This window comes from Cebus imitator, unplaced genomic scaffold (assembly GCF_001604975.1).
Source record: "Cebus imitator isolate Cc_AM_T3 unplaced genomic scaffold, Cebus_imitator-1.0 Scaffold273, whole genome shotgun sequence".
NCBI lineage: Eukaryota > Metazoa > Chordata > Mammalia > Primates > Cebidae > Cebus > Cebus imitator.
Genome location: NW_016107588.1, coordinates 1,804,236 through 1,822,159, shown reverse-complemented (window position 1 = coordinate 1,822,159; position 17,924 = coordinate 1,804,236). Strand labels below are relative to the sequence as shown.

Below are 17,924 nucleotides of genomic sequence, written 5' to 3'. Positions count from 1 at the left end.
GGCTCTTGTTACCCAGGCTGGAGTGCAATGGCGATCTCGGCTCACTGCAACCTCCGCCTCCTGGGTTCAAGCAATTCTCCCACCTCAGTCTCCCAAGTAGCTGGGACTACAGGCATGCACCACCATGCCCAGCTAATTTTTGTATTTTTAGTGGAGACGGGATTTAACCATGTTGACCAGGATGGTCTTGATCTCTTGACCTCGTGATCCACCCACCTCGGCCTCCCAAAGTGCTGGGATTACAGGCATGAGCCACCGCGCCCAGCCTCATCTTAATAATTTACATTATTTGAAGATGAATTTAGTTCATTTTAGGAAACTTACCTAAAGGCAGATAGTCAATGGATGTAATTTTGATCAGTTCAGAATATCAGTAACTTTAAGTGAATGCTTCATCATCACCCTCAATCTTGAGGTAATTGCTAACTAACCATACTCCCTACCCACAACCAATCTCATCTCTGGCTGACAGAAGAAACACTATCATTTATCAACTTTCTACCATGGGGTCAGTATCTTACACATATTATCTTTCTGAGTCCTACAATAACTCAATGACATATGTTCTGTTGTCGTCTCCACTTCATAGATGAGGAAAATAAAGCTTTATAACATGAATAACATATAAGTTAATAACTAGTACATGATAAAGCCAGAATATGAACCCAGTCTGCTAACTCCTTATACCAGTAAAGGCAATAGTTGTGTCACCATTAGGAAGCAGTAAAATAATCTCTAGTTTTGTTCAACCCCAGCCAGAAATCTCTTAATTTTGTCATGGCCACATGTCCAATATGCCCTAATTTGTTTATTTTTACTTTTATTTTTTATTTTTATTTTTGTGTGTACATAGTAGGTGTATATATTTATGAGGTACATGAAATGTTTTGATACAAGCATGTGATGCCTTCATTTGTCTCTATTACCAAAATGTGTATGTCTTTGAAATTGATAGGCCCATATGTTAAGATCAGTTACATTACTTTATATTCGTACCATAAGTTAACCTACTAACATCCTCCACAGAATGAACTTCAGATAGCTACAAGCTATTACTAACTTTGCCAAGTAGTTTGTGCACACTATTGTTTCCAGAAAGGATGCAATATTGACCCACTCCTGGCTCCATCTTAGTTTTGCTTTTGGAAAGCCATTGCTTTTCAGTAAGAAAGCATACCAACTTCCCAAGTCAATCTATTAATACGAAATTTTCCAAAAGCCAACTTGCCAGGAGACAAATGGACCGAACATGAATCAAAACATCAACTTGTCGAATTATCCAAATATATTGATTTACTAAAAACCTGTTTCTTTAAGCTAGTCATAAAATTTGCAGCATGCTGAGTTAGCAGAGTTTAAGACTATTGTAGGAACGAAGGATTTCAGAGTTCTGAGGCCTTCAGACACCTGCTTAGCTCTTCATCTCCTTCTCTCATGGACTCCAATTTCCTCCCAACCCAACTTCAGGGGTTAGTAGCCCAAGCTGTGCTGGATGCTGGCTCTCCTTTGTTCCTATTCCCCATCACAAGTTCCCCTCTTTTGTCCCCTGCTCAATTCAGCTGCAGCAGTAAGGGACCTGGGGTACAGACAAATGGAATCTTCCTTAAAATGTTAATAGAAAAATTGGTCAAGCACAATATATCCTAAGTATCTTCAAGAGCTGTTAAAATATTTCAATCTACTGTAAGTCATTAAGCTTTATCAGAGTTCAAAGATATAAGTTTGGAGAAAAAATGGCAAATTTGGCAAATGAGTCATTTGATGATATTGGTGATAAAATCTGAAAACATGCTAAATCACTGAGAAATTAGAAAATGAATTGTTTAAAAATGAAACATTAAATTAGCATAAGCTAAAAATATTCATATGAAATCCTAAAATTCTGTTTTTATTCCAAAGAATGGTAAACCATTCTGTGACTTTTAACTTTTTACAAATTGAATATTCCTTAAAGTGTTGAAAAAATAATATATCTATTGACTATAATCAAGAATGTAGTCACTGCATATAATCAAGAATAATATACTGATATGAAGAGATACTTAGTATACTGAATAGATAAGGGGTCTAAACTATGGCCTATGATCCAAAATCAGCAATATTTTGTTTGTTTGTTTGTTTGCTTGTTTTACAACGTAAGATTGGATTTTGAAATTTGAAAAAACACGAGCAGATGAATGGTTTCTTTCTCTCCAATGACGGCAGAGACAATGGACAACTTACAGCCAGAGGAACCCATTGCATTCTCACTTAGGAAAGATCTTGATGGACCTGAAGCTGCTCAAGATCATGGTTTCCTGCTAACAAGGGGACAACAAATCCCATCTTTTACCATCTTAGCATATCAATGTTTTTGGAAACTCTTCCTGAGTGACTGCTTCCAGAAATTTTCTTTTTGCTTAAGAAATTAACTTTTAGTCACAAAATGTTCTGTCTTTTTTTTTTTTTTTTTTTGATGAGAGGGGTAAAGTATAATATTTTATTCAGATATTCTGAATGAAAGGAGTGTGCTATTTGAATTTACCGGTCCTCTACAGCAGAGTAATGTATTACTCCAGGGCCTAAAAGGATAGAAAAGGAAAATGTCTGGTATACGTGTGCATGTGCATCCATGCACACGCAAAGGCACATGCCTATGGTGTGTGTTGGGATTGAGAGATAGACAGAATGTGAAACAAAATGACTCAGGAAATAATGCCCCCTTCTCCTCTCTAATTTCCTATCCTGAGCATCACACCCCTTACAGCTCCCTAGCCACAGTATAAAGAGGGCTGACATCTATGAGACAATAAGTTAGAGTTTATAATCCTTCCATTTTGGCCTTCCTGTCTTCCTGTACAAGACACAGATATGGACTCTTGAGACTTTCAAAATCATATTCTTTGTGTGGAGATATATATATATATATATATATATATATATATATATCTGAAGCTGATACATAACTGAACCTACACCATACAGATTAACTCAGACGATTTTTCATATTAGAAAATGAAGATTTAAAACAAAATATGGAGTATTAACTATTTAGAATATAAGGTCCCTTTTATCTGGCAGGTAATTACTTTTATAGCATAGCTAAGAAAATTCAACTTTTCTTTTAGCTGTATGGTGAAGACCTGTTTCAAATTACTACTAATATACAACTAAAAAGAAACCAAACTTAAATGCTCTGACTCTCATATATTTAGGTGTTTTACAAAGGATGAAGTCAAAATGGGAAAATTTCCACTAAAATCATTCTCTACCCTATTCATAGAAAGCATCGCTCTCTAAAGGGCCATTTTGAACTCCTCTAATGTGCTTCTTTGGTTACACTAGTTTTCCACAAACACATCAAAAGAGGAAAAATATCGAACAGCGCTTGGTGATATTTCCTCACCAGAATTAAAAACAAACAAACAAACAAAAAAAAGTAATGCACAATATTCATTACACTTAAAAAGTAAATACAAATCATCGACATGGTAGAAACCTTAGTCTGATGTACCTTGAAGAGCAAGTAATCTATGGTAAGAGTTGCCCTAATGTCAAAGAATAAAGAGAAAACAGAAAAATTAGCACTAAGTCAACAGAAACTCTATTGCTATAAAAATAACAAAACAAAATTTCAAGGTTTTGTCATCTCAAAAAAATATTAATGATATTGGCTGCCTCTGAGCAGTGTAGAAATACTAAGCAAACATGAAGGCAATTTTAGAATCTGATCAGTGTTCTGTGGTCCGCCCCCTGCCCCTTTTTAAATGTAGAGAAGGCAACATATAGCTTTGGTTTGTGAGTCACTGGAACATGCCTGGATGCCAGCTGCTAACACTAAAGACATTCATAGGTAGAATGAATGTCAAGGCTACACAGTTAACCATCATATATTTGTGGAAAATTCATTCCAGGAGAAATTCATAAATCAGACACAAGACTATACTAAGACTAGCACTGTGTGGTAAGATATAAAGAAAGTTTGCTCTGTTCCCACTAACTAAAAAGCCCTTAAGGCCAAGCCTTCCAGCTGAGGACAGGGTGTTCTATAGGGATCTATCTCTCACTCAAAGAGGACAGGGTTTTTGAAGGACTAGAACTGACAGTTCAGATAAAATTTCTACAGTTCATAAGGTACCACATTGACTTTAATATTTCATTAATTTCATATTCATTAAATATTTCTATTATCAAATCTTTTTCCAGTCTAAAAACTATCCTATCAATTAATGTTTGTCACTATTCAGTCAAAATGATTTGCTTTCACTTCAATGAAACAAGACACAGAAAAACACACAAACATTTTTACATCATAAAACAGACCAGGACCAACTTCTTTTTAATACAGCCAGTAACTTCAGAGGATCTGGACTATGTACATACGTTCATGGTAAGGTTTTGCCAAACAGCCCATGTTTTATTTGGCATCTGACTCTTCCTATTTTTATAACTACCTCAATCATCCCTCTAAGATAACATGTTATATGGTTTTTCTGTCACGTTTATAGGACTATTATTGAGCCTGTTAGGGAAATAAAGCAACAGGAACCAGTCAAGTCCCAGTATATGTTAAAAGAAAACGTTTTATGTCTTTGCTGCTTATTAAAACGCTGATGGCCAATGTGTTAGGTGTGTAAATATGAGATATAATTTGAAGTTTGGCCTTGTTTTCTCTTTTTGTTCTGAAAATCAGCTCTGTTAGTTTCCAATGGCAAGAGAGAGACATGGCTAAACACATGATTGTATTCTAGAAATCCAAAAATGAGTTAATTGAATAAAATGAGCTAGTCTGTGTACTGAGGGAGACACAAGCTGAATGCAATTTGGATCCCACTCTCATGAAGCTTTTGATTTTCTAGGAGAAGAGCTAAGTCAGTCTCTGTGATCTCAAGGCAAAGTGGAGAGTGTCAGTAGGAGAGTGGAAAGCAGGGAGGGAAGAGCTCTTCTGAACTGGGCAGCAGGAGGAACTTCTCAGAGAGGGAAGATGGAACTTTTTCTTGACAGGTAAGGAGGATTAAAGTATACAAAATATAGAGGGGAAAACATTTTAGTCCATGTAGAAATAGTGAAAGAACTTAAATGGCCTTTATGCAGAATGGTGTATTTATTATAGCTTCTTGTTTATTTGTCCATCTCAGCACTAGGCAGCAAGTTTTATGACGATAGGCACAGTACTGGGCACTGTGAATGCAGCCTCATTAATCTTACAGTTTCATGGGAAATCCAGACAGTCAATGATTAGTTTATAGATAACTATAAAGTTAAAAATTGTAATAAGTATGATGAAGGAAAGGGGCAGAATGCCAGCAAAGATAATAAAAAATGGACTTAGGGGAACCAGCATAAGCCAACTATTGAACAACATAATGGAAAAGTATTTCAGGTTGAGGACACAAACATGTGCAAAGGCTCTGTGTTGTGTGTTGAGAATTCACAGAAAGAAGCCAGGGAAGCTGAAGTCTAACAGACAAAAGGGAGTATAATACAAAATGAGGTTTCAGAAATAAGCAGGCATCAGAGCAGTATGCTTTACAGACCATACAAAAGGAGTTTTGATTTTATTCTAAGTGCAATGGGGAAAGCAATGAAAGTTTTTGAGCAGGGCAGGAACATGATCATATTTCAACAAATGATATTGGAACAACTGGACATCCATATACAAAAAATAATGAACTACTTTCTAATCCATAATAATTTGACTTTGCATAGTATTTTACAAAACATGTAAATCTTATTTCTTTCTTTTATTTGAGCTTCATACCCATTCTGCAGTAACTATCCTCACCATTTATAGATAAAGAACGTGAGAGTTAACAGGCTTCTCCAAGATCACACAACCTGTAAATGGCAAAGCTAAGACACAAAACTTGACCATTCTAGTTTTTAAAAATCCTAATTTTATGTTGTTTTAAAACTATACCAGAAGACCTCCAAAGTATTTGCCAAAGATGACAGGTAGAATTAGTGGAGTAGAATCAGCAGAAATAGTAAAGTAACTTGCAAAGGGAGAGCAAGTAGTGTTGACTAGGTCTCCACACGACATTGACAAACAAGAGAAATAATGGTGAATGACTAAAAGGAACTATTCCACAAGGCAGGGTCGAGCTGACATGATCCTGGCCCTTCCTGCACAGTTGATCGCAGGCCCTGTATGTTCCTCTCTGGTGGCTGTTCCACCTACACTGGCTCCTTTACTTTTTCTCAAACATATGCTTCTGCCATGTGCTTCTGCCTCAAGGACCGGGCATCTGCTCTTCCTTCTGTCTTGAATATCTCCTCCAAAATCCATGAGGCTTGCTCCTCCACTCCTTTCAGATGTTAACTCAAGTCACCTTCTTGTTGAGGCCCTTTCTGGCCACAAGGAAACCACAGGGAATTGACAGTATTACTCTATTTTTTAACCTGTAAAAATGCCATTTCAAAATCTAGTAATATTTAACTTTCCCCCAATAACATTCCCTATCCTCATTTCACAGCTCCTTTTTTCCCTTGGCCCTCATCATCTCACCTACTCTATAGTCTATTGACTTATTTATTATCTTTCTCCTCCATAAGAATGTAATCACTATGTAGATAAAGATTTTTGCTCACTGCTATATCCTTAAATCTTGGAACAGAAATTTCCACATAGTAGATGCTAAATATTTTCTGTGTGAACAAATAAATTTCACTGGGACTAAAGTGGTAAGACTAGGTATGCTAGCAACATCTACAATTATGTGCAAGGCTCTTCCCCTGCTCACGATGGGGCAGACATAAGGAATGGAGTCAATACAGTATAGTATAGTGTATAGTATAGCATAGTACAGTACAGTACAGTACAGTATAGTACAGTATAGTATAATACATAGTACAGTATAAAGACCCAGTACAATAAAAACTCACTAATTAGGACCATTGTACATCTTTGCCAAATTTTCCCCACACCTTTGTACAAGGTGTGTCTTCACTGAAAGAGGAATTAGGCAGGAACATTCTTTTTGGTGGAGTTGCTGACAGATGCAGTTTCCTCAGAGACCAATTCCAGTCCTGAAGCAGAGTTTCTAAGGACTTGGCAAGCACAGGTAAGAGCTACTGGAACCTGGGAAATACTTGCCATTTGATTTTCCAGTGTTCTCTACTTTACGCTTGGATGAAAAAGTGCCATCTTTGTAAAAAGTATTAGGGCCAACTAATTGGTATAGTCTCCTTCCTCTAAGTTTAAGGTGAAATTAAAAAGAACATGTTTTCTCTTAGTAACATCCCTGGTCATGTACTTCCCAAAGACTCCTCGAGTTTTCTCCCTTGAATCATGTACTGGCCACAGCTCCTGAAACTGGTGTCCTCACAGAATGGAGCCCAGGGTAATTTAGGTCCCAAATACAGCTCTACTGCCTAACCAGCTGTGTGAGTTTGGGCGAATTATACATCCTCTGTGAGTGTGCTTTGTCACCTGTACAATGAGTCTAAAATCTACCTCGTAGATATGTAGAAAATAACTGAATTAATAAACATAAAATAACTTCATAAAGTACAAAATGCACTGTGTTAAAAGATGATGCTATGATAGGAATTTGGGCCTTACCACTACAAACAACTGGGAAAATCCGAAGAGTAATTTAGTTGCTTACTTTTGACTCTAGCAGTAGCAAGACAGAAGAGGGCTACTCAATATTGAATTCTTCGCTTGCCCCTCACTGACTCATAAATCCCTTACTTCTTTCTACCTTCAATGGTCCAGGAAAGCAAGAGTTTCCACTCCAGTACACATGTAGCCTCAGTAAAAAAATACCCCTGCTATTCAGTCCCCCTCCTGGAATGAAATATTTTTAAGCCTCAAATCTTAAACATGCACAAACAGGACATTCTATGTGGAAATACACCCTTTATTTTAAACACTTCAAATTCCCATCTTTGTGTTTCCTTCATAAGCATAGACAAAACTTTCAAGCCTCTTAGCAGGATGCTTCTTAATCTTAAAATAATGGAATTACCAAGATAAGGAAAACATTTTGGAGCTGTAGGTCCCTATGACCTTTGTGAATGATTGGTTTTCTAACCATCTCCCAGGGGGTAAAATGGGAGCCAGACTATTAATAACTAAAAATTACAACCGTGATATGATGCGATCTCTTCTTTTTAATTTAAAATATCGAGGGGACAAGGGACAAATCTATGAAAAAAATAAAACAATAGGGTACTGGTTTGCACTGCTTTCTAACAATACTACATAATGTTTGAGAAATCTCATGGCCTGGAATGTATTACTATTTTGATAAGCTCAATTAATCAATCAGTTAATAAGCAGATGTCACTTCTGTCTACTTATTATCAGGCTCTGTACTGGACAGGGATGAGGGTGACAGGTCCTGCCTTACAGAGCTCAGGTTTGTGGGTCAGCCAGGTCCACCAACAACCCATCATATGAGAACTGAAGAGATTGGGGCCAGAGTAGTGGCCATGGAGTTGGAGGAGGGAGGGATATGAGACGTACAATCAGTCTGGAATTAATCAGACTTTTCTTCATTAAATGCATCTGTTTTTGTCCTTAAGCATCACTCTTCTATCTTACTTCCTACACGATAAAAAATCCATTGTCTACTTTTGAACTTTAGGGGAAAGAGTGTGCATTCACCCACATTTGAGTCTTAATTTCTTATAATATTAGAAAAGATATAATTTTAAGCCTTCAGAAAACACTTTTCTTATATATCTTATGAAGATCATGCCATAGATGTGGTAGCTGGCTCCTTGCTGCATCGGAATATTTTTCATCCAATTCAACTCTACCTTTAAATAAAAATACAGGTATCTTTGCTCTCTGAACTCTCACTATCTGAATATTTGCTATGCTGATATGCTAATTTTTAAACAAAATTCATTACCCAAACCTGCTAAATAAATCTGTTTTAGGGCACATGCAAGAATATGTTTAAGTCATGCATGCCTAGACAAGAGCATGCCAGTGTGCTGTTACTGTGTCTCAGTCATTCTCCTTATGGCATAGTGTATCGAGTTTATGTTGTTTAAACATGTTGTCTTGTAGCTATCTTGTTCTCCAAATTTCTTCTAAGAAAGTAGAGAAACTAATGAAGGAAATGGGCAAGACTAACAGACCTATTGAAGTCCATGTACTATAAGAAAAGCTGGGAGTGATAAAGCACATTCAGAGAGTCGACTGGCTAGAAGTCTTAAGCTTGGTCATGCATGTGCTCCCCACTCCTAGAAACCAAAAATAAAATACTGAAGATTCATAAAAAAATTAGATTCCACAAAAGCAGCATGCTGGTACAAATAAATGTGATTATGGCATGAGCAGACATGTCACGTTGTCACATTCAACACACAATTATTAACACAAATGCAGCTTTATGTTAGCAAGAGTTTTTAATCATGCAAAGGGGATGCAAATAGCTAGACACCATGAGTTCTATTTCTCATCCCACTGTTCTGTGTGTGGCATCAGACAATGGTTGAGAGCCAATCGCCTCTGTACTCTTCTGATGGGAAGGGAAGATTCTCCCTGCCTTCTCCTAAATCCAGATGAGCCTCAGATATTTCCTGTTTAACTCATTCCTTCATCAACTCTGGCTTCCTTACCTCCTCCTGCCCCCAAATAATAACAGTGGCCTCAGCTTCCAGCTCACTCTTCTCACCACCAGAACTCATACAAGCGTGCCTTTGATCCCAAGAAACCTCTTGCAAAGTTCCCTTGTTTTCTTATTTTATTTTACTAAGTATTACTGACACACAGTGCACACCTTTAATATATTTAACACCATACACTGAATAGTGTATGGTATTGTGGCTTACTGCATACAAACGTACCTACCAATGAGTTTATGTACCAAATGGTACATAACGATATATTATTATAAATAATTTACATTTTATAGAAATCCTTTGTGGGCTGTTAAATAAGTTTATAAAGGGATTTTCATGGTATTTGGCAAATTAATCAGCATTTTCCTGGTGGTTAAGAATATATTTTTACTTTTCTCACATAAAATAGTGGAATATTGGCTTCTATTCTCTGAAAATGTGTTAGCAAACAAATTTTACAGAACATACTAGATTCACAAAAGATGGATGCCTATATAATTAGCAGTTACCACAATGCATACTTGCTCTTCTACCATTTAAAAGTGTCTAAACATTACCTTTATTTTCAAGAAAAAATAAGTAATAAACTAGTATATTAAGATGCATTACCTTAATTTGAAAGTCATTACATGTCTGAGTCAGATAAGTTTTCTCTATTTGTTGCTTTAATGCTTTTAAAAAAAAATAAAAAGCCAATCATCTGTATCTATATTCTGTTGGAAAAACATGTGAATTTTATTAGCCGAGAAAGGAAGTTCAGACTAGTAGACTGCTATTCTGGTTTCACTTATTCATGTATTTATTAAGAGACAGGGTCTCACTCTGTTGCCCAGGTTGGAGTGCAGTGGCATGATCATTGCTCATTGTAGACTTGATCTCCCCGGCTCAAGTGATCCTCCCACATCAGTCTCCCAAGTAGCTAGGACCACAGGCACATGCCACCACACTTGGCTGTTTATTTTTTATTTTGTTTGTTTGTTTGTTTATTTATTTATTTGTAGAAATGGGTCTCACTATGTTGCTCAAGCTGGTCTCAAACTCCTGGGCTCAAGGGTTCCTCCTGCCTCAGCCTCTCAAAGTTCTGGGACTACAGGCATGAGCCACCATCCCTGGCCCATTTGCTTCTTTTTTCTTTTTATTTTCATTTTGATGGGGAAAGAGTATCTGCAGGTATCATTTCTCTTGTTTTAGTTTTGTTTAGTAAAATTGTATTCTACCTGTTCGTTACCTGTATCAACACTACTGCTCACCTGAGATCTCCCACAAAAGGTTCCTCATCTGAAACTTGTGTAAGTACAAATTTGTCACTGACTTCCCTTGGAGTGTAAAGTCTCTGCAAAAAAATTCAAATATTTAGATACTTGATATATATATTAGTAAAAATGCATAGCATATATTAATTTTGGAGGCATGCTCATGTCCAATGTTACAAATAATCTGCATGTCAATGTGAGAAATGCACTGGAGTTTTACAGATTTGAAAACTGAGAATTATAAAGATATAAAAATTGATTCAAGAAATACAGCTAGTAGATCCAGGAGCAGAATTTCAAAGTTTGAACTGTGAGTTCATCACTGTTCTACTGTACTACACAGTCATGCTGTGAAATAATTCTTCCTCCAAAAGCCCTCTATTCGCAGAAGATTTTTTCTCCAAAGTGTCTGCTAATATGCAACAAACATCCTATAAACCTAGAGACAAACTGGATTAGATCACAAATAGAGTTCCTTGTGCTATAAGGGTAACCAGGGTATTGGACCAAATCAGATATTTTCTCTTTCTCAGACAATGAAGTAGGTGTTGGGATTGACTTCCAAAATGGGATGTCTGTATTCTCATGGCAGACGTGACAGTTCAAATCCCAGAGGGCTACAAAGAAGGAAAAATGAATGGGGCAATCGTATTAGGCAACTTCTCTCAACTGTCTTTCTTCTACACTGCTTTTCTTACCATCTTAAATTTGAAGAAATGATGATATGACTTGCTCTAAAAATGAATGCAAAGATGCCCTCCATACTTTCTAAAATGTGGTCTGGGAAGCCCACATTTTAAACAGAGATGAAAAGTAAAGCAAGTAGGTTGCCCTCTCTGGATAACTGGCAGTAATAATGACAGTAATAACAATGATCATGACAACTGTAATAGCTCACATTTACTGAGTGCTTACCATATAGGAGAAGCTGTCTTATTTATTCCTCACAGCCCTAATAGGAGGTACTATGAGTGCCGTTTATAGAAAAAGAAACTGAGGCTAAAGGATGTGACTGGGCCAAGGTTTTATGTTGTAATGTCAACACAGTATTAACATTGCCCAAACAGTGCCCTGGATTTTAGCCTCCCACACTGCCTGATCCACATTGTCCCAAATCTTGTTCAAATCTGTTAATGCCACCTCCATTTGCTGAGTCCCACAAGCCGAAAAGCTAAGAGTCCTCCATGAGATGTTTCTCTCCCTTCTACCAGACACTTCTAACTCATCAGCAAGGGCTCTGTCTCCAAAATATACCCCAAATCAGTACACTTTTATCTACATTACTACAATCATAGTCCAAGCCCCTATCATCTTTCACTTAGGTCCTCTTCCTTCCACCATTCTTATTTCTCTGTACTCCATTTCCCACCAAGTATTCAGCCTGACCTTTAAAAAAGAAAATCAGGGCCGGCCATAGTAGCGCAGCCCTGTAATCCACTTTGGGAGGCTGAGGTGGGTGGATCACAAGGTCAGGAGTTCAAGACAAGCCTGGCCAACATGGTGAAATCTCATCTCTACTAAAAATACAAAAATTAGCCATGTGCAGTAATGGGTGCCTATAATCCCAGCTACTTGGGAGGCTGAGGCAGAAGAATCACTTTAACTCAGGAGGCAGAGGTTGCAGTGAGCCAAGATCATGCCACTGCACTCTAGTCTCGGCAACAGAGCAAGACTCCGTCTCAAAAGAAAAATAAGAAAAGAAAATCAGATTATGTCACCTTCCTGCTTTCCAACACACTTGGAGTAAAACCCAAACTGATTATCATGGATCTCAAAGTTCTACATAATATGTCCCCTGTCTACCTCTTAGAGCTTATTTTCTGCTGCTCCTTCCCTCTTTCACCTTATTCTGCTCACATAACTTACTTTGTTCCTTGGAACTCTCTAAGCTAGTTACTACCTCAGGTCTTTTACAGATGTTGAACCCTCTACCTGTGTTGCCTCCTTTCTTAGCATACCTAGGGGTCTCTGCTCAAAAGACAAATTACCCAAAAAAGACCTTCCCTGACCACTCTCTCTGAACTCCCTACCCCTACCAGTCATTAGCACACTATTCTGTCATCCTCCACGGCACTTTTCAATATTACTTAGCTATTGCCTATCTCCCTAATATCTCTCTGGCACCTAGCCAGTACCTGGAACACAGTAGGTGCTCACTAAATATGTTACTGAATGGATAAATTAATGGAAGCTGAATCTATCCGATGAATTTCAAAGTGAATTCCTTTTAGAGCTAGAATTTGTGAATGCCATATTACAGAACACCAAGTGAGCAAAAGCCTTTACAATCAGCAACCCAATGGGTCTGTGGTGGAGCTGCCTCAAAACTCACCTGGTATCAGAAGCCTTCTTTTATCCACCTGCCAAAATGCTCATTTCTCCTAATGTGTTCCAGTCCCCAGCACCTACATTTTATAATATTTTATATTATATCAAGAATCCTTGTAAATGATTGTGTATCTCGTTCAACTGTGTCTAAATTTTCACTGAGATGTTCACCTTCTGAAACATAGGCGTTGATTTTCCTTATTAACATATCCTAGCACAACCCTCTGCATACACTGAGTAATTTAGCAATGTCCAGTTGCTGAGAGATGAAAAGGGATATGACCTTTCAAAGAAAGCCCCCATCGCCACAATGGGGGAAGCACAAACACAGTATACTCACCTGCAGGAGCTGAGTCCTGAGAATACAAACAGTTCCCATAAGATAAAACTGATCCTCCCAAGAAATATGTGCAGCAGACAAGTCAGCATAGCGGTGGCTGGAACAGAAACTACTAAAGAACACAGTAGACTCTGAGGAAGATAGACACACATGTGACAACAGAAAGGTGGGTCAGTTAAACAAGAAGACGAACACCTGCCACATCCATGTACTGTTTGCTAACCCATTGACTATTTTCAGAATTCCGAGCCATGGGATTTTTCCTGTCTTCTTTCCTTTTCAGCCATCCTCCCCACCAAAACATAAAGAAGTCGTTACTGAAAATCAAATGTTGAGACTTAAGGTTAGTTTTCAGTCTTTTGTTATTACCCTGTGTATGGACATTTTAGTCTCCAAAAGAAATGTGGCTCCTCTCTGTTATATAGATCACATGGGTAGAAAGAGAGAGAGAGAAAGAGAGAGAGTGTGTGTAATCTTGCATACATAGTCAAGTAAGATTTTTTCAAAAGGTGTGACCATTAATTTCCAAGAATCGTGACAAATACATCAGCCATCTTTTGCATGACTCAATTTAATTTATTTATTCATTTTTCACATCTTCATCAATATTTGGTATTATTCACACTTCTAATTTTTCCCATTGTGATGGGCATAGAGTGCTAATGTTAGTGGCTTTTAAATGTTTCATTCTTTGCTTATTAGTGAGTTTGAGTATCTTTTCATATATTTGTTAGCCATTTGGGTTATTTACCTCTGATTCAAGTCCCAGATGTTTTAATGGCTCCAAACCAGTTAATGTTACCTAATTTATGTTAATTTCTCAGCTTGCAGTTTCTGAAACCTCAAAATTTATAAAATGGACCCTATATCTACATACAACAAAAATTTGGGTTTTTGTTTCCTGTAAATGGCACATTTTTGTCCATTCAAATTCCCAGAGAGATGATAAACCTACTCATTATTCCTCTAGGCCAATGGCCAGAACTTTATTGATCACTTTATTGATCTCTAGGTTTTATATACTGGTGCTTGACTGGGTGTTAGAATTCCAGACCCCAGCCAATGGAGCCCATGCATGACTTAATATCCACTGAGGCCGCCACAAAATCAGCTTCTTCTTACCATTTTCATACTGCTTTAAACTTTGATTTCTGGTACACATAGAGTCCCCTTTATTTTCAGCTTGGATATGCATTAAATGTCTTTTGTTATATTTTTGCAATCGTTTCTTTGTTTTATAAAAAGAAAGAGCCATCCTTAACTCAGTGTATCATGATTTGGTATGATCCCCACCTTGTACATTTCACTGTTAATTTTTTTAAAGTATAATTAATGTGAGTAGTCAGAAACTGTGGTCATAGGGATATCAGACAGTTTGCAACTGCCAAGCAGAAGAGCATTTACGTTAGTAATGAGGGGCTACATAACTCATGAATGTTATATAGATAACATAAACAGAATTGCTTACCGTTAGAAACATCTTTTACATTCAAAATGAATTTTGCATATTCATAAGCAGGACCATCACCATGTTCAACATTTCCTCTTTTTAAATGACAGCAAAATTCAATATGTGTTTCTATTAAAAAGAGAACAAATACAAAACAAGTCTACATTTGTACTTTACCATATTCTACTGGATTATTTCATATGACCAATGTCTTACTTAGACTAGATTTTACAAAAATATTATTTTCTTTCCACAAACATTAGCACTTACATAGCTATCTATGTTGTATCAGTAGGGTAGGGCACTAGCTAGAACACTATATACACAATGGTCCATTCTTTACATAGCACTAATGCAATTGTACAAATGCTATAATAATCAGGGTCCATGGTGAAGAATGAGATTTATTGGAGGAGAGATTTTTTAACACTAGACATATAGATTGTAATATTATATAAAAGTAAATTAATATATGAGATATGCTCTAATAACTTTAAAAAATTAACCCATTGAGTGATTGTTACTTGTCCCTTAAAACCTAAGAAGGTATTACTTTTAAAAATATACATACCTGAGTTTTTAAAAGTAATACATTCTTAGGTTTTAAGGGACAAGTAACAATCATTCTCAGCAAACTGACAGAAGAGCAGAGGATCAAACACCGCATGTTCTCACTCATAGGTGGGTGTTGAACAATGAGAACACATGGACACAGGGAGGGGAGCACTACACACTAGGGTCAGTTGGGGTGAAATAGGGGAGGGACGGTGGGGGGTGGGGAGTAGGGGAGAGATAGCAAGGGGAGAGATGCCAGATGTAGGTGATGGGGAGGAAGGCAGCAAATCACACTCCCACATGTGTACCTATGCAACAACCTTGCNCAGCAAATCACACTGCCACGTGTGTACCTATGCAACAATTTTGCATGTTCTTCACATGTACCCCAAAACCTAAAATGCAATAAAATAAATAAATGGGGAAAAAAAATAAATACATACCTGAGTTTAACAAAGGATATTTGAGAATAATTTTTTGTGAGACTTCATTTTTCTCTTCATCAGGCAGAAAGCTTAATAATTTTTTGTCCACAATCTCAGCCTGGAGGGAGAGGAGAGAAGGAGGTGAAGGAGAAAAGGAGGGAAAAAAGGAGAGAGTAAAGTTTTTTATCTGTGTTAATACTGTTCAGTTCCTCTATCTCCTTACCTCCAGTAAGCTTATGCTCTGCCCTACCTCAGCCATCTACGGTTATACCTGTTGTACCTCTAAAAAATACAATTCACACATCCTACTTTATGACACCACCTCCTACCTTTTCAGTGCGCTCATACAAATACACCTTTCCAATAATTATTCCATCCACTGAGACATCTAGTCCATTCCTATCACATTTTTACTGTGCATAATCTTCATCAAATCGTGACATCTTTCCCTATAGAGCTCAGATTCCATGGTCATTGTAATCATTCCTATGTGTTCTTTCCCTCTACCATATTTGCCTGGGAAAATGTTGACTCTGGTTGCTTCCAACCTTTCATTTACCATACACCTTTACCCAAGCAATTGCATGTAGATGAAGAAAAACCCACAACCAAGAGTATATTATTTGAAACACATTTTCAACTCTGTCCCAAAATCATGTATTTAGACAATTTGCTTCCCTACTCTTTTTCCTCCTTCAAACCTCAAATCCCCAGCCTTCCTTCATTTTCAGCTGACCTCATTTCTTATTTCAGTAAAAAAAAAAATGGGCAATGTCAACATCTGACACCAAATCTACCAACCTATTTGTTCTTGTGTCTACAGACATGCTTGCCCTCCTTTTCCAATGAATAAGCTCCTAACTAAATTTAAGTCCTCCACCTGTGCACTGCATCCCATTTTCTGTAGACTATCCAAAAACATTGTTCTAGAAATTCTCACCCTACTCCACACATCAAGTTTTCTTTACCTCTTTACTGGGTATTCCCATAAGCATACGAAAATGCTGTATTATAGTTGCGGTAATATCTGTCATCTATCTATCTGGTCATTACACATTCTTTGCAAGTATCAAAGTATCACATGCATGCCATAAATATGTACAAATATTATGTATCAACAAGAAATTTTAAAAGTAATCAGGAAAACAAAACCAACAACACAAAATTCTAAAAACGCATAATCTTCCTTTACATTACCACCTCTCCCTTCAATTAAAACTCCACTTATCTGGTCCACTTTGGAACAAAATTTCCTGAAACAAACTAAACTTGTCCCGTCCCATTTCTTCACTTCTCACTCTTTCTTGAAACCACACTAATGAAGTTCATATCTAACCACTCCACTGAAAATGCTTTTGCCAAAGTCACTAATGACCTCCGTATTGCCAAATCAAATCATCACTGTTCAGCCCTCATCTTACCAAGCATGTCAGCATGGGAGGCAGTTGATCCTTCCTCTTCTCTTGAAGCATTTACTTGACTTCCAGGACACCACACACATAAGGATATGCTTCCACCTCAAAGGCTACTCCTTCACAGTTTGCTGGACCTTACTCTTGCTTCCTGAATACTAGGCATCAGAGTGCCACGGAGAAGTCATTAAGCCTGTTTCCCTATATGGTCTCTTCCAGTTCCATCTCATTAAATGCCACCTATCTGTTAGTGATTCACAGATACTCGTCTCTTGCCCACATGATAACTCAACTTGGATGTCTAATAGGATTTCAATTTTAAGATATCCAAAATAACTCCTGATTTTTTCTTTGACAAAATATGTTCCTCTCTCAGTTTTCAGTAATGGCAACCACCATTTACCCATTTACTTGTCCTTGACTTGCCTTTTATCTCTCAAATTCAACATCCAGTCCATCAGCAATCTCTAATGGACCAATTTTCTTTTCTTTTTTTCTTTTTTTTTGAGACGGAGTTTCGCTCTTGTTACCCAGGCTGGAGTGCAATGGCGCGATCTCAGCTCACCGCAACCTCCGCCTCCCGGGTTCAGGCAATTCTCC

The 17,924-nt window shown here is 37.4% G+C and overlaps 1 protein-coding gene across 1 annotated transcript in view; it reads right to left on the bottom strand.

The window, feature by feature from the left end:
- The window catches only part of PASD1 (PAS domain containing repressor 1), a 66,418-nt gene that overhangs the window by 29,967 nt on the left and 18,527 nt on the right, over positions 1-17,924 (bottom strand). Inside the window, exons 4-7 of the mRNA XM_017500885.2 lie at positions 15,931-16,030; positions 14,951-15,061; positions 13,483-13,613; positions 10,812-10,894 (exon numbers count right to left, since the gene is read on the bottom strand). Coding sequence (XP_017356374.1) covers positions 10,812-10,894; positions 13,483-13,613; positions 14,951-15,061; positions 15,931-16,030 — 425 coding nt within the window. The remainder of the gene's footprint in view (positions 1-10,811; positions 10,895-13,482; positions 13,614-14,950; positions 15,062-15,930; positions 16,031-17,924) is intronic.